Raw genomic sequence first — 24,025 nt, 5'->3', positions numbered from 1 at the left:
TTTTATAGTCTAATTAAGATGGAAAAGAGCAGATAACATAGTTAGATTTTGTATATTGGTGCTAGATATCTGTTTGCATTCCTCATGTGTTCTGTATTCAGAAACATACTGTAAAATCAAAAATTGTTTACACTGAAGGGAGAGTTCTCTTCTGTTCTCTTTTGAGGTCAAAACAAAGTCTTTGTGTCTCTTAAATCAGATTTTTGACTTCCCATTTGTAGACATATTTTAGCAGCCACACCAATCATTCTCTAGTATTTACAAGCTTTTGCAATTCTTACTGTTGAAATGTTTGTCCTGGATTGCAAAGCAAATTGTATTCAATTTGCCATGTGTATGGCAGTTGTCTTCTGTCAAGTGGGCAGTTTTCCTTATCTCTTCCACACCCACTCCTCCCTCTGGGGAGACATTTGCTGATAACAGCTATTGAATGTCTCTGCATGACTGATAAGAACTACAGCATCCCATTGGGAGATGTGAGCCCAGAGGGAGGAGCCAAGCATTCCTACCTGGATATAATCTGGAGATTCTGGAACACCAGCACAGCTTCTCCACTGGATTCCCAGAGGAACAGCAGCTGCCTGTTCTCCCACTGGATCTTCAGAGGAAGAACACATCCTTCTCTACAGATCCCCCCGCTCCAACAGAGCCAGCCCTGACACTGCAGGAGGGCTGAGCCACAATTCCAGTGGGACTGCTGCCACCAGCCTGACCCACAGGGTGTCAAGCTGTGTTCTGACTCTGGCAGCGTTGTTTTAGTTTACTGCATTGTTTATTTTATCTTTTTATATTCTTCCCTATTAAAGAACTGTTATTCCTGCTCTCATATTTCTTGCCTGAGAGCCCCTTAATTTAAAATTTATAGCAATTTGGAGAGGGGGGGTGTTTATATTTTCCATTTCAGGGGAGGCTCCTGAAAGGTGCAGACACCTGTCTTTCCAAACCAAGTCAATGTTTTTCTAGAAACTGCTGCAATAGTAAAAGTGCATAACATGGTATGCTGGAATCCCAGCTGTCTGCAAGGCACCCCTTAAAACCACTGAGATATGTTTTGTACCTGATATACTGCCATTGTGTTCCTGCTAAAAACATCTTCTAGAATATGATCTGCCTTTCTTCTCTTTGAGTTTTGGCATCTTCTTGCATTGCAGCCGTACAGTTCTAAGAGTAAGACCTTGGAAAAATAACTTGTAAAGGTTCACTTATCCTATTTTTGTACATTTCAAAAACAAATACAATACAAACAATACAAATTTAATAATTTTTTATGTATAATTAAGCTATTTGATCTATTAATTGATTCATTATTTTATTATGTATGTTCAACAGTGTTGATACTGTAAAAATAAGCACTTTCTTATGTTAGTTCTTTTGAGTTTATGGTGTTGTTGTTTTTTGTTTTTTGTTTTTTTTACAGGAAGACTGCCAAGCAGGAAAGGAACAAAAGAAACAAACACAGTCACTATTTAGATGCTTATAGTTTAGCTCAGAGAGCAGTATCCAAAACAGAAGAAGTATTTCATAATGTTTGTAGTTTATTTGCATTTAATGAGGTATTGGCTTTTTTTACCTTAATAGTGGAAAGGAAACCTAGTTTAGTTGTAATATTCACTTATTCTTGGATAATCTCATTTGGGGCTTCCAGGATTTATCTTCTTGTAACGATAAACATTCTTTGTATATAGAAGGAAAAATTGCGTGCCAAAAGAAATTACATTTGAAAATTTATGAAGAGAGGATTTGTTTGGTCTTTGTCAAGTTTATTTAATTCTGGCATTTATCTAATAGCTACAAAAGCAAAAAGTATAAATTTGGAGATATTTTTAATTTGCTAAATACTTGAAAGTTTAAAATTCCTTAAAATGTGTTTCTTCTCAAGAAAAACAAAAAATCTTCACAAAACATTATAAATAAAGAATATCTGTCTTCAAAATTGTGTATTTTGCATAATGAAAGCCTGCAGCCTACTTTGCTAGTGTGTATGTAGCATTATTAGATATTACATATTTGTACCAGGTATATAAAACATGAAAAACAAAAAGCCAGCTGCTCTTACTCTATGGAGCTACTTTGATTGCCTTGTGATGTATTTGACATCATTGAAATTTTTGTTTTAAATTACTTAAATATCTTCATTGCAACATTTCTTCTCTGTCAAGGTGGTAATGCTAAAATGTTTGTTTCTGTGGTTAAAATAAATACAATATTCTAACTTCTTATGAGGTTAATTTGCAAAAATATTTGAAATTAAAATTGTATTTTCTTTTGTATTTCAGAGTAAAAATGTTAGTATCCCATTAATGAGACAACTAGCCCTTAGAAAAATAAATCTTGTGGAAATTCTTTTGGATATTTTTCATCTTGTCATTACTGAAAAAAAGTTTATAAACCTGGGAGAAGAATCATTTCATGAATTTATGGAGGAAATCATCATTGAAGGTGATGCAATAGAACAGGTAATACAAAATGTTTAGTCCTATGACTTGCATAAAAGGTATAACAAGGTTTTCCATAGCACAACTTCTTCCGCTACTGAGGAAATGGGTTCCCAGAGCAGTCATGTAGTTTTGTAGCAACGGAGGTTGAAGTGTGTGGTTTCAGTCTTGGGGATGGTTTGCTGGCCTCCCTGCCCTTATCCCACATTTTCCTTGGCACTGGTTGAACTTTGATTATGGATGTCACATTGAACTTTTTTTTCTTAATCAGTTGGTAATGAATTCGTACATCTATTAAAGATAGCTCATTTGTAGTTGAAAGTATAATCACATTTAGCATATGAATGTGTATGTGAATACATATGTGTTGCATTTTTTTAAAATGCATTCTTCTGTCTGTGTGGGGGTATATGAGCAAATAAATATAAATATGTATTTTACCAGGATTGGAAGTGTATGAAACGCACCATGGCTCATATTGCACTGGCTCAGTTGGCAAACATACAGAATCTTTGCAAAGGCTGTCCCAACATCGAATCCAAATGCCTGTATTTAAGTGGAAAAACACTTCATTTACTTGCCATCAATGTAGATCCCATATATTCAGAGATTTACTGGAAGCCAAATGTTACGGTATGCATTCTTTTCTTCAGTTAAATTTATTTTTCTGTGTAAAGTTTATCTGCTCTAATATTTTTATATACATTTGTATAACAGCTGCTCTTTATGTAGGGCTAGGTTTTATATACTGCATGCAAGCCGTAATAAAAATGGATTGTAAAATGAGTAATTTCAAAAACATATTTTTGCCTGCATGCTATCCTCGTGCAGCTAATTTTTGATTTGTTTGTGAGGTATGCTAATTACAACATTTTCAAAAGAGAGATAGAAAAATTCCTCTAATGCCTTAAAGGGTGAGTGAGGTACGGTCTGTGAATCCATGCAATCAGGTATTGATTTGCAGGTTAAAAGTTTGGGTTTGCAAGTTGCTTCTGTGTTGCAGTAAGAACCCTTGTGAAAAAAGGAGAATTGATAGAGGCATTATACATTCAGTGATGAATTAAAGTTTTCAGAAGAAATGAGTGGAGGACAAATATGAGAAAGTCAAACTCTCAGAAGTTGTATGGGGGGGCTTTTTTAGTTTATGTTGGTCATATTGCCTTCATAACACTAAGAAATTTTGATGGTTGATAGTATTACTAAATCTCTTACCGTGAAGGAATTAAGATAGTGATTTCTTTTAAGATTAATTCAGTTTCCACAAAAGCTTTCATGAAAGAAATGAAGCCTGCCTTACTTAATGGAGTGATTAATTGTTCATTTTTTTTTAACTGTGATGGGTAGGAAGATGCTATATCAGACACCAGAAAATCTTCGCTGACTTCAGCAGAATGCAGTGAACAGGACATGACAGAGAGTGGTTTATCAACTAATAAATGTCAAAATGATGAATATAGGAGGAAAATACAGGAATTAAAGGTATATTACTTTATGAGCTTGCATTAGACTTTGAGTGCTTTCTTTTTATGGAATAATACTCAACTTATCAGTTCTGTTTAAACTGATAATGGAAATGTTGTAACAAAAACTTGATATTAAAAACAAAAAAACCTACGAAACACTTTCCAACAAACAGCTTTCCATCACTCTCTGCTGTGTAGCTCAGTCCTGCTCCTCAGTCGATTGTGTGGGAGCTCCTGAATGAGCTTATCCAGTTTCTCTCAGAAAGAAATAATTTCTCCTTCAGTGGTTTCCCACTGTTTGAGCATGTAGCAACGAGGACTGAATGCACAGGCAGTTTCTTTCTGCCTCACAGATATGACTTCTTAAGGGAGCATAACATTTTGCAGACTGGGAACAAATAAAGAAATTACTTCAGTCACAAAACCTTTGTGAAATTCAGCGAGCTGATCTCTGTTAATTACTGCTGTTGAAAGCACATAAGGAATTGGGAATGTACAGTTTGTGTTGCTAGTAAAATCAATAAATACCTGGGGTAAGAAATGTGTGGGTTCATTTGGACTAAATATGTTAACTGTCCAAGAAACAATTGTATTGATCCTTGGTTCTGAACTGCTCATATTGCCTTGAATTTAAAGTCTCTTCTGCTGAGTACACCTTTTATATTAAAAGAAGTTTCTTTGTTATTCCAAGTATTTTTTAATGTTGTAAAACAGATGTTCAAGTCTGCTAAAAATTAATCAGTATTTGCATATTTTGATCATACATTAAGTGCCTTAAAAGGAAAATAATTTAAAATTGCTCATTAAAAAGCAATATTTATCTTCTCTAACATGCTATAATCAGTATATGTATAACAAATCCTTAATATTAACCAATTTTAATATAAAGCTTTTTATTTTTTGTCATCTAGACACAACAAAGGATGGCTCAAAAGTATCTTTCTCAATCCAATGAGGCTTTGCTGCAGTCTGTGGCTATTGCATTCAATTATAATGTTACTGATGTACTGGCTCTTGCTAGTTTGGAAATGGCTGAATGCTTTCAACAGTTTGATCCAATTTTAACTAGCCAGTATTTGGCACTTCATCAGGTAAGGCAGCCAATGTTTGTGCTGCTTTTCAGTGGGAGGATGTTTGAAGCTGCAAAAATGAAACTGTATTTGCATAGTCTGAAAATTGGCCATAGAGAGCACATGTAGGGTTCCACATGTAAGAACCAGAGTGTAATATAGGTCATCAAATATATGGTATATTTGCCAAGCTCAGAACATCAGATCAGTGGTTTGTTAACAATTCTATCACCTGCTGTGTTTGACCTGACATTTTCATTGATAATTGCATACATAAAAAAATTTTAGTAGGAATAAATTACTATATTGTCATTAGCAAAGATAAGACATTGCCACAAAATAATTTCATCCGTCCCTAACAAATAATTTTAAAAATGTTTCTCTGGATTTGTTCAATCATTATTTTGCAGTGGGTAATTCAGTTTACGTTCAGTTTCTCGGATTGATGCCTGCACAGCATGGTCCCATAGATGGCTTGAAGGTGTATGCATATGAGTATGTGCCTCCATCAAAGAAAAGATGCAGAAAATCTGTAGGGATTATATTCCCTGTATCAGGAACAAATAACCCACCTTTCCCAGTTCAAATGACAGGATTAGTATGTTTGCTGAAAGAAAAGTTTAAATCGTCTTACCCATTATTTTGCATTTTGTAGAAGTCTGCTGTGTGGTATGATGGGCACAGAAACAGAAAAGCACAGAAACAGAAAAGACTCAGCTTACTTGAAAGGCTAAGCTAAGAACACAGTATTTACCATTCCATGTAGACCTTAGATGACTAAATGCAGGAACCTTGATGGTAAATGCAGACAAATAAATTAATTCCAGCTATTTGTATTTAAGAAATCTTCCTTAGTTATTGTCAGACTGTTTACATTAATCTGTAAAAACAAACAGAAGTCTTCTACTGGTTCATCTCACCTTTCAAGGTAGAGAGCTTCTCTTCAACATAGATATATATTATAAAAACATAGCTTATATATTTATTAATTTTATTTTTGTGAAGGCAAATAAACAGATGTAAAAATTTTGCAGAGTTGTTCAATGTCTGTGATGATGAAGAAGATCCTTCTAACTGCTACGTCCAACACGAGCAGCTCTCAGCTGGCAGCGTTGCTGCATCTGCAGAATCAGTTAAAACAAAACAGAAACACAAGTGATCTTCTAAAATGTGTGGAACAGCAGCTGACTGCTAATTCAGTGGTAATTTCTGAGCTACTTATTAGGGGTCTATTATGTGTTATATAAATGCACACAGAGAGATATATGTGTGTGTACAGGACATGAGTTGGTGGTGGGTTGGCAGTGCTGAGAGAGTGGTTGAACTTGATGGTCCCTGAGGGCTTTTCCCACCTGAAAAATTCTGAGATTCTAAGAGCCACCGCTGCACCTTCCCCTGCTATCAACATCTTGCCGTGTAAACCAAATACAATTTTATACAGTGTTTGTTGGTGAACTGTCTCTAGCAAAACTTTTTTTCAAAAGTAAACATTACTATGAATTATTCTATCATTTCCTTTACTAATACTCTGCTATTGTTTGATAGCATTTTAACTTCAGAAACTGTGTAGTGGCCGTAAAGATCATGTTGGTATGGAGAGTGGACTAAGATACAGTATTTGTTATTTGTTTTAAATAATATTTATAAGTTCTTCTGCACTGCACAAAAATTACATGATCATGGAATGGTTGAGGTTATAGAAAATCTCTGAAGGTCATCTTGTAAACCCCTCCTCCTCAAGCAAGGGCCACCTAGAGCTTGTTGCCCATGACCACGTCCAGATGGCTTTTGCATTATCTCCAGAAATGGAGGCCCCACAGCTCCTTGGACAGCTTGTGCCAGAATTTCCTCTTGCTCAGACAGAGCCTACTGTCCTGGCACCTCTGCTGAGTGTGTGGACTTTGAGTACATTCTTTCCTAGAATAACTATCAGTTTTCTAATGAAAGAACTGAGAATGGCATTTATAAAGTCTATGAAAATAATAGTGCTTTTGAACTACTGTACAGGCATGGAGAAACCTCTGTATTCCTGTTGAACATTTTAATATAGTGGATGAATTGCCATCCAGTTTCTGCATAGTTATTCTCCAGCATTCAGAAGACAGGTATAAAATTTCATAATTTTGATCTGTTTGTTACAAATATAGTCTTTTTTATGTGGTTGAATATTGCCTTTCACTTCTAATTTTGATGGATTTGAATTTTAGGATAATGAACTAATTAATATATAAATAAAACTGCCTGTGGCTCAATGTTATGTTTTCTGTTCTTCCCATTTTCCTAATTATCTCTCAAATCCCCAGAGTCACTTGAAAGGTTTCAAGTCATTCTTAATATGATTCCTAAGTTCTATTGAGAGTTTCCTGCTTTTATTGCTTATGCTCTTGGAAATGTTAGAAGGGGTCATGTTTAGCTTTATAAAGCCACTAATTATCTGATTATAGCAGCCTAATTAGCTGCAATAAACGAGCTCATAAATTGAGCAACTGACTATGAGAGCATTCACCAATTTAAAAGGTCTTTAACGCTTGTCATGGGACAAATAGAAATCTACCTTACTGGTTACACAGTGATAAAAGAATTTCCCTTACCACTCTCAGTTTGTTCCAGCTAGAATTTGCAGGTTTTTGCATCCAGGGTGGGGGTAGTTACTGCATCATGAGAGTATTTGTGAGCACATTAAATTAGAGGGCAGTAATTACTCATCTAATAAATCTGAGTCATATAAACAAGGCTAGACAGTCAAATAATCTATTCAGCTCTTTTCTGGTTTCCACAGATCACAGTTGTACAGTTCATTGATTGAGGTGCCCAAAGTAAGTACTGCAAAGCAGAAAGGAAAACCCCCTCAGCGGTTGGGTAAGTACCTCTTACTTTCAAGAGACAAAAATCATTGCACTGATGTTATGAGAAGGCTCATGTCTTTCACTGTTGCAGTTAGCAAACATTTTAGATACTTTTAAAAAGAATTTTAACTCTTCCTAATTGCCAAGGAACATAAATTCGTAAATATGTGTCTCATTATCAAATGTCATGTATCTAGTCACAATTTATATAACTTTTGTTTGTAGTTCAATGCTGAAGTTGTTACAAATAAATGAGTTTTTTTCATTGTACATATCTGTATATGTTTTCTGCTTATCTATCTAGATTTTATTTTTAAATAATGCCATGACTGATGGTGTTTATGCAATCATTTCTTCAAGTACAAATATACTCTTACAAGGGTGTTATCCTTCTTTTAACAGTGCAGGCAAAAGTTTCTCGATTTCCTGTGAATCCTGATGCGTTTCGTATTTTGTTGGAAAAAATGCATCTTTACAAGGACAAAAGGATGAAGAATCATCTTAAACAAACTCTTATTCACAACTTGAAAGACCGTGTCTCCGAAACAGATGTGGTAATATATTTTAGTACCTTATATTTAAAATCGGATGAAAAACATGTACTAAAAATATGATAGACATTCTTTATGCAGAATTTTTCAGTTCGTTCCAAGTGTCGCATCCCTAGTCTTCACAGTTACTGTACGCTTGGTACTCTGCTTCAGAATTTAATCTTACTGTGCTACAGTTGCTGTATTTGTCATTCAGGATCTTTGAAATGTTCGGTAGTTAATCAGAATTAAAATGGTGCAGTTAAGATCAGTTTACTTGAAAATGGGCCAAATTTCAGAGATTTCTGGCGACGGTCACTTGGGCCTTGCTCTCAAGAGCAGACAGCAGGGCAGCTGGCTGGGGAAGCTCATTGCCTTGTCACCTCTGCTGGGCACCCTGGGTGGCCACACGGACCTGTGCCACTCTGCTGCTCTCTCAGGGTGCCAGCGGCAGACTGGCACTCCCGGGATGTGAAATGCAGGATTTGATTCACCTCTGCTGGGCACCCTGGGTGGCACACAGAGCAGGGCCAGGCTGCCCCTCTCGCTGGGTGCCAGCTGCAGACTGGCACTCCCGGGATGGGAAATGCAGGATTTGATTCACCTCTGCTGGGCACCCTGGGTGGCACACAGAGCAGGGCCAGGCTGCCCCTCTCGCTGGGTGCCAGCTGCAGACTGGCACTCCCGGGATGGGAAATGCAGGATTTGATTCACCTCTGCTGGGCACCCTGGGTGGCACACAGAGCAGGGCCAGGCTGCCCCTCTCGCTGGGTGCCAGCTGCAGACTGGCACTCCCGGGATGTGAAATGCAGGATTTGATTCACCTCTGCTGGGCACCCTGGGTGGCACACAGAGCAGGGCCAGGCTGCCCCTCTCGCTGGGTGCCAGCTGCAGACTGGCACTCCCGGGATGTGAAATGCAGGATTTGATTCACCTCTGCTGGGCACCCTGGGTGGCACACAGAGCAGGGCCAGGCTGCCCCTCTCGCTGGGTGCCAGCTGCAGACTGGCACTCCTGCGATGTGAAATGCAGCCTCTCGGGGAGGGGAGGCTCTCATAGCAACCTCCCAAAGAAATGCGAGAGAAAATGCAAAAGGGAGCCTCCTCCTGCACTGCCTCAGCTCCACAGCAAAGGCCACGGGGCAGGAGAGAGGCGAGAGAGAGCGACGGCACGCGAGAGCTCTGCTTGGGTGGTGACTTTTGCAAGGCGTCGGCACTCCCGTGCCCTGTGGTTCTGGTTCTGGCTGCAGGGCCTGAAAGGAACAGTGACAATTTTGTGCACATAGAGATACAGGGTACAGTAACAGTCTGGGTTACCCTGCACATTGACGAATCTGGTTCTTGAATTATAATTCTGATTTATTCATCCTGTTACCATCTTTCGGTTAAGATACCAAGTACTGCAGTTGGTTGAAGTGTTGATGATCACTTTCTCTTGCCTATGGCCAGACTTTGTTGTACTGGCAAGTTTGCAAAGATTGCTGTATTTGGGTAAGTCAAAAAAAAGGTGCTAAGATAGTGTCACGTTGAACAGGTGAAAAAAACAAGTGACTTAGCTTTTTAAAAAGCACATGAATTAAACTCCCAGAACTTATGCATGCACCCTATACTGAGCCACACAAGCCTTGGATGAGGATTTGATTCATTAATAGCAACATTCTTCACCATTTAGTTGAGTTTGTTCAGTTAGTGGATTTTTGTCCATCTAGGCTGATTTTACAAACCTCAGTTTTCAATGTCTATCTCTCCGGCATGATTCTATTTTCTTCTTCTCCGTTTTCTTTTCTGATTAATTAATTGGCTCCACTGATCTCTCCATATGCTTTCATTTGCTTCTTCTGTATTCTTCATACAGTTTCTGTTCACTTCTTAAAGTTGTCCTTATACAGTTTCTTCTCACTATTTGAAGGAACACATTCTAATTTCTTTCTGCTGTAGTTTTCTGCCATTTTCCATTGAAATTACTGAAGTATATTAATTGTTTAAATAGTAAGTATTGACACCTTCTAGTAATTCTAATGTTATTTTGCAAAATGCTGGTACAAAATTTTGAAATAAAGTAGTTTTGAAACCAACTTCTTATATTTGTATTTTCCATTTTATGATCTTTCACACTATTTTATTTAGTCTCTGATTTAAAATATTACAAAATGTGTATATAATATGGTATTTAACAAGAATGGAGTTTGAATTGACTTTCAGTTTACAATTGAAAGTATTCTAATTTTTGTTTTTGTGTGTGTGAAAGACTCCAACAGAGAAAACAGGTGATAGTGACCTTGATTTGACATCATGTTTCTCTGAAATAATAGAAATGATGGAAGAGTATCTGAAACCAACCTTGTCACAGTTTGATTTTTCTGCTATCAGGTAAGATATATTGACTTTGATTATCAATTGTGAAAACAGACCTGTGACTCAAGTCCCTCAAATAAAGGAATGATTTTAGAAAGGATACTCTGTTGAATGAAGGTTCCATGTCTTGAAAGAGAGTAGAGTCAGGATATGTCAGACTAAGGGACTGAGCAATGTGAAGGACAAATGGCCATTTCTGAGAAGCATTGTTCTCCAGCTTAAGTTATATTTAAGTTGAAACTCAAGATGCAACAGTATAATTAAAATGATTAAAGATGGGATTTCTAAAGGACAGGAAATTCTAAGGGAGAGTGTCCTTTATGTAAAATTTCATTGAAAGTGATGCAGAAATTGAAGCTGGTAATATTTTCCAATAATTTCCTCTTCCCAGAGAATCCCAGTGTGTATCAGTTTCAGCATCTGAAACAGGAAAAAAGAAAGTGAAAGATAAGGACACCAAACAAGGTGGAATGCAGGGTATGTCTTCCCTTGAGTTGTGTGTGTGTCTGTGTGTATGTGTGTGAACTGATACTAAAATCCAGTAATTTAAATTTTAATTTTATTTAAAACAAGGAGAGGACAAAGGCTTTTTAGCATTGTTTTTTTCTGTTTTATTTTCTATATCAAGTCAAATGTTTCAGTATACTTTCAAAGACAGATTTAGATGCTGGAGCAATGCTTCTGCATTTATTTAGAGTCTTCCAAACCATACAGTCTGTAGACACCTAAATGAATGGCTTTATCACAAACCAATTTTCAGGAGAAGAGCTACAATAAGGAACTTTCTTAAGCCGGTAGATCAGTAAATGTCTTTGTTTTGTCCTTTTTTTTTTTTTTTTTGCTTTTAGCTTTATGGACTCTCACAGGATGATAGTTGCATACAAACCTAATGCTACAGTATGTCTCTAAACACATCTCAAGAATACACATCTGCAAAAACTGGATAAATTGTCTCCCATGCATATGCTCTTTCTCTGTAGAGCAGAAATATTGCCATCATAATATTTAGTACTTTTTTCCTTAAATAACAGAAACAAAATTTTTCTACAGAACAACACAGTATTGGATAAGAGTGCCTTTACAACTCTATTTTTTGTAACCAATCACTTCTGTGGCAGTTTTGCATTTCCAAATATTGTTTTCCTGAATGTGTTTTATATACCTGAACTTGGACCTGAGATGGTTGGTTATTAATTCAGGGATGTTATTCCCTCTGAAGAATTGGTGTTAACAAGTGCATAGAAATTTGACAACATCTTAAGAGTAATTATGTAAAAAGACATATTTTTTCTTAATGCACTTAATCCACAGTACAATGAAGTTCACGTGTCATACAATGGAGGAAACAGGTTTTTGCATCTAACTGCAATTGTTTATAGACAAACTGAGAACTAAATCTCAATCATGTTCTGTCACATCTCCTTAGATACACCCCTGGATTTAGGATTGTCTGTGGTATTACTAGGGGACACATTATTGATGGAGTTGCCTTTGGAAGCTCTGAGTGTATTTAAGGATGAAGGAATAAGTTCTCTTTCCAGAGATTTTTCTCTACAGTTTCTCTACAATCGACTACACTGGACTGAGTCAGGTACTATTAGATAAATATGTTTTCCTTTAGCATAATGATGCATAAAAAAGATACTTTAAAATTTAAATATGAATTGTGGTGTATATTTTACTGGAAGACAAGCACATGCAGTAGGTTTCCAGTATCTTAGGTGGACTAGATAGAGCAGTAGACTTATTTCAGTAATGTACAGGCTGATTATAGGAGCAGTGATAGCTAATTTAAAAAAACAATGACACTTTACAGAATTATGTAAAACTCAGCAGGATCTAGAACTGTAAAGAAACTTAGAAGCATGTTGTTAAATCTTCAAAGCTATTTTCAGCTGCAATGAATAAAAGGAAGTAAGAATTCACACTTCTGTAATTTTTTTTATCGCTACTCTAAGACTTTGCTTTAAATACCAAATGTAAAATTTTACTGTCTGAAATCTTTCCTCTCAGTTCTTGTGCTACACCTGTGCAAAATCAAATCCCCACAGGCTTTAGGAACTTTCCCTACTGCTGGCACTTACACCCTACATAAACTCTAGCAAATTGAGGTTAAATAACGTAGTTTGGCAGCGCCTAAACTTCTCCTTATGGCATCTTAAAACTCATTTTTTAGATGTAGAAGTGAGTAATAAATGCACCAAGCCATTTTTGTATGAATCGATGATACCTTCTATTAATAAAGTTAAAAATTTTAAGCTGCATTTTTCTCATAGGTAGAGAAAACCACATAAAATTATTAAAACTAGTTGGTCCATGATAAAAAATAGACCAAGTATAGAAAATCTCACTCTGTACCATGAAACTATTCTGTTCTAGAGAGGTATTTGTATTGTGTCCATATCTGTAATATTTAGCCTCCAGTATAACCTATTCTGTTTTTTCATTTCACTCCTTCTTTCTAAAGGGAAAGAATTGTAAGTAATGTGAGATTAGCATATTTTTACTTTATGTACTATTACAGGCCTTTTAGAAATACAAGTTTTAGAACATGTAGGTTTTTTCTATTTCTGTTTTTCCCTTTTTCACAGTGGAACTTATGGTTACATAATTTTAGAAGTAGATAAATGAGAGGAAGCAGAGTTGAAAAGTCTCTGTTCTTTCAATTGTGGCAGATGAGCAGTATGATCTCAAGCTTCCATGAACTTGCAGGGCACTCAGCAATAACTGGCTGAGGTGTACTCTTGGTGATAATCATATATACAGTGAGAAACATAAGACAGTTTTCTATGCTTTTTAAAATTCCCTTAAAGAAATAAAAAATCCAATTCAAATATGAAACTTCCTTTTTCCTTTAGATCTATGTCCCACAGAAACTTCAGTGATTACATTTACATCAACAATTAATAGATATGGTAAACTACTTAGAAAGTGCTTTGATGATCATTGTTCAACCCTATCCAAAATTGGCAGTGTAATGAAGCATTTCATGTCCAAGGGATCACATCTCCTTGTTTTTCACTTTAAAGCCTTCATTTTTAGGCAAGAAGGCTTGGATCCTTACCTTGCTGTGTTTTGAAATGAATTGTTATATTTTTATGTAATCTATTGTTGTTATTATTTTTATTATTACTGCTAGCAGTACTATTACTACTACTACTTAATGATATTAAATATGTACAGTCCTTCAAGGACATTTATTTGCGAAGCTGCCCATATATTAATTTTTTTTCTTTTCGTTTTCACAGAAACTGAATTAAAAAAAAAAGTTGAAACATCTAAAGAAAAAACCACAAAAGCTCAACAGAAAAAGAATGTCCAAATGGTGAACTTTTCACATTTTTTGTAAATAACCAGAGAACTTGCGTAGAAAAGTGTGAAAGTGGGTTGCATAAAAGCTCATTATGTGTGCTAGAATTCTGAAATTGAGTGAATGTCTCATAAGTCTGAAAGAATCTTGCTTCCTGTTGATTTTGCAAGGAGTTTTTCTTTGAAGAATCACACTTTATAAATGGGACATATTCAACAAACCACAAAGGAAGCTGTTTAAAGTTACTGAAAATAATTTCTGCAAAAAAAATTTTATTTTATATACTTATTGCATATGTTTTTATAAATTTATATTTATATTTGCATATATATCTATATATGTGCCCACACGTGTGTATATATGTGTAATATATGTATATGCATTGTAGCTAATGCAGAATAGTTATTAATTTCCACTGATAATTGAACACCATGATGCTTTTAAACCCAGATTCAAAACTCTGTCAATTGTTTGATGTGTCTTTCTCTTAGTTGTTTGACACAAATAATGCAATACTGTTAGTATTTAATTGATGATTTAACATATGTACTATTTTTCATTGTAGGCACCAATTAATCGTGATCTACCTTCTAATTGCTTGTCTGTTGATACACGTAATTTAAAATGTATCCTTTCACAACCTATTGGCTACGTGTATCAGCTAAATTTCCTTCTTTTGTTGTTTGAATACATTGTTTGTGATTAACTGTTTATCAGATATTGTGGACCCCTATAATGAAGGAAGAGAAGCAGGTAATATATATTAAATAATATTTTATTTACGATCTACCAATGGAATTTAGAATTGTTTTGTACCAAAAAATGAAGTCATGACATCAAGATGTTGGCAACAAAGCATTCCTTTTCACCAGAACAGCACAGCTTATCACCTGTATATGGTGCATGTGTGCAACAGCACAACCAACAGTTAATGGAGGGTTTTAGCTCCAGAAAGACAGACTGATTTGGGTTGGAAGGGACCCCAAATCCCCCCAGTGCCACCCCTGCCATGGCAGGGACACCTCCCACTGTCCCAGGTGCTCCAGCCCCAGTGTCCAGCCTGGCCTTGGGCACTGCCAGGGATCCAGGGGCAGCCACAGCTGCTCTGGGCACCTGTGCCAGGGCTGCCCACCCTGCCAGGGAACAATTCCCAACTCCCAATATCCCATCCAGCCCTGCCAGGGAACAATTCCCAATTCCCAATATCCCATCCCACCCTCACAGGGAACAATTCCCAATTCCCAATATCCCATCCAGCCCTGCCAGGGAACAATTCCCAATTCCCAATATCCCATCCAGCCCTGCCAGGGAACAATTCCCAATTCCCAATCTCCCATCCAGCCCTGCCAGGGAACAATTCCTTCCTGATATCTAACCTAAACCCACTATGTTTCAGTGTGAAGCCATTTGCCCTTGTCCTGTCACTGTATGTTCTTGTAAATAGCCTTTCTCCATCTGTCTTGTTGGCTCCCTTCAGATGTTGAAATAGTTACTAACTCTAAACACCATGCAAAAGAAGCCACAGAACAATCAGTATCATACAGAGTGTGTCTCCATGTGTTTGTAATTCTCCTTCAGAGCAGATCAATATGAAACACTTCATGTGCTCAATATCTGATTTTAACTTTTATACTAGTATGAAAATGTAGTCAAAAGGAGAAGATTGTTTATCATTAAATGTGCAATGTCCTTGGAGAGAAGGGGTAATTTTGGAGTCTTGTTTTCTAAAATCAGGACTCTAGAAACTCAGTTAGTTTATCCACCCACTTAAGTCCTCTCTGAGCCTCTGCCACAGAACTGTATGACAGTACTGGTTTTCAATTCTTTACCCTTTTTTCAGGATACCTAAAAGTTTTTCTTTGTGTCCTTAACCCATCTACCAAATAATCCTTGTTCACTGTAAAAGACACCATTCAAATGGGCATCTGATTTTGTTCTGAAAATGTCACAATTGTTTTAATCTTAAAAGTCAGACTTAGGTTTCAAAAAACATAAAATCTAATGATGACTTAAAACCCTATAAATATTATAGTGACATTTTAAAGTTATTGAAATTGAGATTGCCCAAAGTAGTTTGTAGTATGTTACATTCATAATGATAAAATTCTGTTGTTACAGAAGCTCTAAGTCCTTCCCGAAAAATTCAGGAAATACTAGAAAAATACCGTGCCCTATTTAAAGTGCAGTGGGAAGGTGTCATTGGCCATATGTGTGCTCCAAGGTATGTAATATTCTGTCTGCTTTCTTGTTTTATCCATATTTCTTGTTTAAAACTGTGCCTATTTTCAGAGAATTTGTCCATAAAATAGGGTCACATTTCGCTGAGCTGATAAACACATAGCAAACCATTGTTGTTGTATCAAACACAGATCTAGGTTTGTAGACAGAATATTTTAGGGATCTGAAGCAGAGTGCTGCAAAGTGATTTAAGCAGGCTGGTTTTGTCAGAGTAGCTATATATGTAAATAATCTAATTTTGATGGAAAGTCTTCTGGTGCAGTCTTTGGTGAATACACATATGTGAGCAGAAGTGTAATTTCTGGCTTTGGTCATAATTGTTTGCAAATCTGAGTCATAAAACCATAGCATCTCCATGCATCTTCAGCCAACTGCAAATGGGAGCACAGATTTCAGAAGCAGAGTAGTGAAGGTACAGCACACAGTTTCCAAATTCAAACATTGACCATGAAGCTACTGCCATTCTATCGAGTCTGCTCATAAACACACTTTGTTCTTTATAGAAATAGTTCACTTTTAAGATCATAGCCATAGGGAAATAAAAGGGACCTCAAGAGGTCAAACAGTGACAATCCCTATGAGATAACATGGCCATCACTGGACCTTCCTTCCTAACTGCTAGTTCAGCAGTCAGTCCTTTGGAATTTTACCTCTGAGTAGGTACTCCACTATTTTTTCATAAAAATTGCGAAGATCATTATTATCAAAGTGCAGTTTTTGCTGCCAGCTGGCCTGATTACCCACATCTCTTTTTAAAAACCAATTGCTTATGTCCTGGTGGGTATACACACGACTGCTCCCTTTGAATGTTGGACAAAGACTCTATTTTAAAGCTGTACCATACATACAGTGATGATTTTTAAAAATTTTATTTTTTTGATGGAGAGGCTGGTATTTATCTAAAAATACACTATGCCTCTTGCACACTATGAGATGTTACCGAGTCATCATTTTAATACAAGGACATAGTATTAATAATTCATATGAATTATTATACTTCGCACAGAATTCTGCAGCCATGTTTATCTTCTTGATTTGCATGGTGACTTTTGTTATCATTATTCCTGGAGTAAATTACACTGAACTGTTTGCTGTGGATAATTTCTGAAAAGTATGCCTGTAAAAGAGTAACATAAAAGTAACTTATTCTCTTCCTTCTTCTTTGCTCTCAGCCAAGCTGAATGGGAGCAGCTGCTGACAAGCTGCAGCGCATTTCTGTTCTATGGGATGGAGAGATTCATGTCTCATGTGTTGCTTAATTGGTTGGTGGCTATGAACATCCCAAGTAAGCTAAGCAAATTGAGAAATATATTTAATTACACCAACTTTTATTCCTAGATGTGTCCTATTGTATCATTATCACAATATTGATATGGGCAATTAAGGGCTTTTTTCTAGATCCAAGGTTTTTAGTCAGAAAACCTTTGTATTATGTAGGTTTTATTCTGTTGCACAGCTTTCTCGTAAATCCTCACAAATAAGCTTAGTCCTTCTTCCTTTCCATGTGTTGGGATTTCCTAGGTTTCAAAAATTAAGTCAATATCTAATGGTTTTCTCAGTAAACCGTCTAATTTTCTTTGGAATTTAGTATTTGGTTGCAAGATATTTTTTAATGGTAAGAACAACCTCTGCAGTGCCACTTCAAGTGCCAAAATTTGTAAGTCTCTGCTGAGGCAAGCAAGAATTGTCCATCAGGGCTAGGTTAGTGCTGAAGGATTACTCTGGTATTACAGAGCGTTTGTAGATTCTGTAAAGTCTCTGTACCCTCTGTAGAGGGTATTTTTTCTCTGTTTCTTCACAACTAATGAGTCCTTCTGTTGTAACCTAAGGCTTAGATTCAGGACTGGTTTTTCAGATTAACAATCTTCATTTCTCCTCCTGTTTTCCTTGCACATCTGGAAGAAGCTTGATTTCAGAGTTGTGCTGAATTTGTCAGGGTAGCTCTATTGTGTTGACATGTGAAAGACGTGAGGACAGTACACATCAGATTGTGAAGCCCTGTAGAGAAACAGGAAGCTTCTTTATGAAGCTTTGATTTTAAAAGTGATTTTAATATCTATATGTAAATATTACAAGAAATAAGAAAATATGTTTTCTCTGGATTCGTGGATCGTGACTGAAGATGGTATTTCAGATGTCCATAGACCAGATATTTACAGGTCTGGCAACTTTTGGAAAGTTGTTAAACCTTGCCCTTTTTCCTACTCTTAAAATATGCCAGGATTAATTCTGTCTGAGATTTCTGAAAGCTCTAACCTAGACCAAATATTATGAAGTATTTGTTTTGGTCATGTACATGACGAAATAAAATAGATAATTGCTAAATCTGAGCATGAGACCAGACTGACAAAGAGAATACAGTGGTTTAGCAAATCCTGAAATGCAAGATTATGATGCAAATTTATGCGGAGTGTAATTTGGGAGAGTCTAGTGGGAGATATTATGCTTGAGGGAAAATAATCAATTAATCATTAATAAGGTATGACTGCTTAAGGGGCAGAGTTACAGAGCAGACTCAAGAGATGGATCACAAATTAAGCAACGTACCCTTGCTAGTGTTAAAAAACCCCCAAGGTCTGTATGGGGTAGCTATAGAGGAGTGTCATGTGCAAGCTGTGTGAAATAATTTCCCACTCTACATAATATTCCTAAGGTCTCACCAGGAGGAAAACATCAACCACATAGAGTAAGTTACTGCTAGAGAACACTAGGAGTGGTCAAAAGGCTGTACCACAGCTTTTGTGCTTAGTTTTATTAATAAATATGTACGTATTAATATGTTCATATGCATTTAAAACATGCTTTCAGAGGAAAGATTGACATATTGAGAGGAGATGTGATAGACGTTTTAAGTGTGTCAAAGACTTTGCAGGCAGAGAAGTAATTTACTTCTCATCTGCTTGGGATAGGAGAATAAGTAACAGATTTAAGCTACAGCAAACCAAGCAGTAGACAAAACCTTTTAATTCTGAGAGGATTCTGAGTTGTTTTACTGGAGACTTTTAAGGAAAATAAGGTATGTTAGGGACGTAACTTGGTTGTACTTTGTGGAGAGGAGCTGTGGTACAAAAAAATTTCAATACCTGCATACCATAAACATCCAAGAGTTTATAACTATAGTTGGGTCATACAGGTCATTGGCTGGTAATAAGATGGTATGTGGACTTCATTAACAATTATGCTAATGTGGCATAGGGAAAAAAATCCTGAAAAACATGATGGAAAAGTGTAGCAAAATTACATTAAATAATGCTAGGATTACTATTAGTGTACTTTCACACAGTACTTGACAATTGCAGCTGAAATATCTAGGTTTTATATTAGTGGTTTAGACTGTGTTCAAGAAAGTAATTAACTTACAAAAGGCCTGATTTACTTTAATTATTATACTGGGCATTATTATCAGTGCGAACACCATTGCTATATTTTTTTCCAGAATGCCGTTTGGTGATTCTTCTGGATCTGGTAAGATCACAGCAAAGTTACCAAAGAATTGCCAACGCTGATGTCCACAAAAGGTAGGTAAAGTCAGTTTCAGTAAAGTCCACAATAAAGTAGATTATTTCAAAGAAAAGTTAAAATTTTGACTTATGAATATTATCCTTTACTTCTGTAAGAAAAAGAGCTTCTTTTTAGGACTAAATAGGATGAAAGCTCTGTTAGAAGGCAATGATAAGAAAATATGACACAGAAACCTTGCTGTATTACACATACCTCACAAGTCTGAGTACAAGATTCTCAAAATGTTCTAATTGAATACCTAAATTTTCCTTTGACAGATAAACTGCTATGAGTCCCTCTGAGGGTTCATACGTGGACAAGTTTAACAATCAGATTTTTATTTAAACAAATTATTATAGCATGTAAAATAACCTGTTCAGAATTTTTTTGTATGAATTGCAGCTTTTTTTAATCTTTAAAAGCATTTCATTATTATCATTGCTTTTAAGTTGGCAGGTTTTACATTCTTTTATTGCATGTCCATTGTGAATTCTTGACAGATGCCAGCGTGTCCTAATTCTATTCATTAATTATTTAGACCATGCCGAATTTTCAGATAAGCTGATCATACTCTTGAGGGATGAGATGCCTTGCAGGGGGTGCAGATAGATTGGAGCATTGGGCAATCAGCAGTGACATGAAATTTAGCAAGAGCAAATGACAGACTCCTCGCTGGTGCCCAGGTAATGCTGGACACAGGTGTGAACCTGGAGAGGGGCAGCCGGAGCGCAGCCCTGCAGAAAGGCCCCTGAGGCTGGGCCAGCACCGGGCCTGGGCAGCGAGCGAGCAGAGCACGTCCTGGGGACAGAAATATTGACTGTTCTAGTTATTCATTCAGTGAAGAAGAAATAGAAAAAAATTGTCTAAAAAATACTGTTTAATTAGTGCAACAATGCATAAATTAAATCTAGTTATATGTAAAATAGGTTATATACATATTGACATATGTAAATATGCAGATGTCTGAGTGTATAAACAAACTCCTGGTATTTTTTTATATCCTTTTTGATCCCAAACAGCCATTTCTTAAAGTAAACCAAAACACAATTCCTTAAGCTAGTTTTTCAAACTCAAAGATTTTGAAATCTCAATTCAATAGTTTAGTGAATTTATCAATAAGAGTTACATGTTTAAGTCCAAAAGCTTCCTGAAAATTTAGAATAACATTTATTTAAAAAATGAGTCACATAAACTCCATAGACAATCAGATAGCATCACCCCAAAAGATTGCCGAAAACTTTCATTATCATGTTTTGATGAAGTTACTATAAAAAGCAAGTCTGAATAAAACCAAAGTGCAACCTTCTATTTACTGCAGTTTCAACGTTAGAGTATCACTCCCCTTTTATGACTAAAATAATTTTGCCAAAGATGCTGAAATATTCAGCAGTAAAAACTCGAAACCCACATTGCACACGATTTGCTATTAAGCCTCCGAATCAACACCATACTTACAACAAAGAACAAGGTTTCAGTTCCTGCAATATTTTGTCTAAACATGTCTAAACATGTCTTTTCACATCTGAGTCTCAATTTTTTGACTGTCTTATAAAAGGTATTCTGCAGTGTTTTGTAAAGGTTAGGGTCATACTACTCCTTTCAGATTTCCAGAGATGTCCAGAAGTACAGTAACATGACAAGAGAGTAAATCCTGTGGTAAAACTGCATAAGGAAAAAATGTTGAGAGAAGGTTACCTGAATTCATTGTATTAAATTCATTGTATTAAATTCAAAGTGCTGTACGAGTGTTGGAAAACACTTGATGATCAGCGTACAAGAAAATATACTCTGACATTCTTTCTCCTTCTATCAAAAAAACATTGTATATTTAGTCATATTTTTATATACTATGCGTTTTTATATATTATTGATCTCTTTCTTTAGTTGTCCACGTATTGCTCTAGAGAGACCAACAGAGACAGCAATGCTTCTAAGCCTGACAGGTGTTGGTTCCGTAGTAGCCACGCAGTGGTACACAAACCTGGAGGAGAATGCAGGAAGGCTGGAGTCCTTGTTTGAGAGTGAGTGTTTGTGTTGCCCCAGCTGCTGTGAGCATCGCTCCAGGGACTGTGTGTACGTGCCTGTCTCCTGTCGCTCCTTTCTTTGCTCCTCACCAAACTCTGCCTGCAGTTTGTGTAGGAGGTGAACTGCAGCAGCAGCCACCGTGTGCTGGACAGGTTGATCTTTCACACAGAGCAATAACCTTCTTAAAACAGATTTGGTGGGGGGTTGTTTATGGTCATGTGGTAAGAATAGGATTTATATGGTGAGAAGCACTGCCCCAGGACATGGCCATCTCTAGTTACATAAACCATGGGGAAAAAATCCCCTGGATGTAACTTATATCTGCACAGATACATTGCTCAAATCTGTAAAGATACCCTTTTTCATTGCCTTTTAAATGGAAAACCATTTCATGGTTTTCACCATTTCATGGTGAAAGCACCAGACTCTATGGTTGATACTTTCTTGTTTTTCAAAACTTTCATTAAAAACTCACAGAAACTAACATTTCTTTCCAGATTTGCTAAGCTTTGGTAGAACGACTGGGCAGACAATTCGTGTTCTTCAGAAAAGTAGAAGTCATGGGAAAAGACATTCCATGAAAGGTAAGCATTACAAGGCTTGGTATAAAGACTGGCTATAAACACTAACTAGAACCTTTAGATCGGTAGTTCACAGGTGTAAGTGAAACCTTACAGATGAGCTATTACAATTTTCTCTGAAACTACTTAAAAGAGCTGGGAGTCAGAAGACCACTGATACAATATCATAACTGGAGTAGCCATATTTTATATAAATAAAATTCTAGGGAGGCTTTGACATAGCTGACTAAAGGCTAAAATTTTTTCTCCACTGAACAAATCAGGTAGTGTTACTAACAAGGTCAATCAGGAGCACAACATAGACAATATAAATGGTATGGGATTATAAGCTGCAAAAAGATCAGTAGGATCTCCAGTGATTTTAGACAGTCTGCATTGTACAGGGCATACTACACATAAGAAATATCTGGCATCTTGTTGGAGAGAGGGGAAGAATTTCTGAGTAAAACAATTTCTAATATACTGTCTATAAAATTGTACTGCTATTTTTCAATGTACAGGACTTATCTTTTAAAATAAGGTTTAATAAAATTAATTTTATTTATAGTTTGAAATGTCATAGAATTGAAGAAAGAACTCAGATCAGAAATATTTCCTAGTTTTCTGTTTTTCTTTTTCAGAAAATGCTTCTTCAATATAGTGGCCGTTGTCAATATTTTTAAAATAATGTTAAAGAACCATAAGTATTAATCAAAGAGAAGATGTGTTAAATTATAGTATTTACAGCATTCTTATATTTAGTCATATTCAGAAATAACAATGGTTTTTAATACATTTTTATAGTGGAAGCAGATTCTCGCAGCTCTCCTGAAGACAAAATAGAAGAGCAGACTCTTTGCACTTCCTCAGATCCTCCTGCAAGTCATCCATCGTGTTTTAACTGTGTGCTCTATGGTTTACCCAACATAATTCTGATGTAATTTGTGTCAATATTTTCATACTGATCTAAGGAGAGGTGAGATTAAGAAAATGTGCATATTGCTGTTTCAGATGTAGACAGTTTGATATTAGCATGTCAGGAAAATAGCATATATAGCTCAGAAATTTCAGTTAGTGCTCTAAGGTTTTTTTATCTTAGTGAATCCTTCAAAAATTTGGTACGTACCAACATATTTTAAAGAAAAGTGGGCTTGATGCATGAATGGAATTGGAATGTATCAATGTCAGTGCTTCCATTTGGAAAAATATTTCCTTGATGTATTTTATTTTTGCATGGACTGTTCATCAGAAACATACCTAGAAAATTTACCAAGTGACCTTATTCTGAATGAACTGATCTTTTTATGTGGAAGTAGTTGTAGTTTAATTAGAAAACAAATTAGTCTTAAATAAAACGGTTGATAATTTTTGCTTTCTTTATTTTCCTGTGTTTTTCTTTAATAACATTCCCAACATAATTCCTTCCCAATCTCCCACCCATCCCTGCCCTCTGGCACTGGGAGCCATTCCCTGTGTCCTGTCCCTCCATCCCTTGTCCCCAGTCCCTCTGCAGCTCTCCTGGAGCCCCTTCAGGCCCTGCCAGGGGCTCTGAGCTCTCCCTGGAGCTGCTCCTGCCCAGGTGAGCCCCCCCAGGTGTCCCAGCCTGGCTCCAGAGGGGCTCCAGCCCTTGGAGCATCTCTGTGACCTCCTCTGGACTTGCTCTTATACTGGGGACTCTTGAGCTAGATGCAGT

At 36.5% G+C, this 24,025-nt stretch overlaps 1 protein-coding gene across 1 annotated transcript in view; it reads left to right on the top strand.

The window, feature by feature from the left end:
• CFAP46 (cilia and flagella associated protein 46) overlaps window positions 1-23,604 on the top strand; it is a 75,173-nt gene extending 51,569 nt beyond the window's left edge. The window contains exons 44-64 of the mRNA XM_058811010.1: window positions 1,418-1,553; window positions 2,277-2,456; window positions 2,880-3,068; window positions 3,780-3,914; window positions 4,810-4,989; window positions 6,003-6,170; window positions 6,976-7,073; window positions 7,748-7,827; window positions 8,217-8,368; window positions 10,592-10,713; window positions 11,090-11,175; window positions 12,125-12,289; window positions 13,947-14,023; window positions 14,574-14,634; window positions 14,726-14,761; window positions 16,127-16,229; window positions 17,419-17,531; window positions 19,683-19,764; window positions 21,632-21,768; window positions 22,270-22,356; window positions 23,137-23,604. Coding sequence (XP_058666993.1) covers window positions 1,418-1,553; window positions 2,277-2,456; window positions 2,880-3,068; window positions 3,780-3,914; window positions 4,810-4,989; window positions 6,003-6,170; window positions 6,976-7,073; window positions 7,748-7,827; window positions 8,217-8,368; window positions 10,592-10,713; window positions 11,090-11,175; window positions 12,125-12,289; window positions 13,947-14,023; window positions 14,574-14,634; window positions 14,726-14,761; window positions 16,127-16,229; window positions 17,419-17,531; window positions 19,683-19,764; window positions 21,632-21,768; window positions 22,270-22,356; window positions 23,137-23,273 — 2,524 coding nt within the window. The 3' untranslated portion in view covers window positions 23,274-23,604. The remainder of the gene's footprint in view (window positions 1-1,417; window positions 1,554-2,276; window positions 2,457-2,879; window positions 3,069-3,779; window positions 3,915-4,809; window positions 4,990-6,002; window positions 6,171-6,975; window positions 7,074-7,747; window positions 7,828-8,216; window positions 8,369-10,591; window positions 10,714-11,089; window positions 11,176-12,124; window positions 12,290-13,946; window positions 14,024-14,573; window positions 14,635-14,725; window positions 14,762-16,126; window positions 16,230-17,418; window positions 17,532-19,682; window positions 19,765-21,631; window positions 21,769-22,269; window positions 22,357-23,136) is intronic.
• Window positions 23,605-24,025: the final 421 nt, after the last annotated feature.

The sequence above is a fragment of the Ammospiza caudacuta genome, chromosome 9 (assembly GCF_027887145.1).
Source record: "Ammospiza caudacuta isolate bAmmCau1 chromosome 9, bAmmCau1.pri, whole genome shotgun sequence".
Classification (NCBI taxonomy): domain Eukaryota; kingdom Metazoa; phylum Chordata; class Aves; order Passeriformes; family Passerellidae; genus Ammospiza; species Ammospiza caudacuta.
Note: the sequence above shows the minus strand (reverse complement) of the source record. Positions and strands in the feature narration are given on the sequence as shown.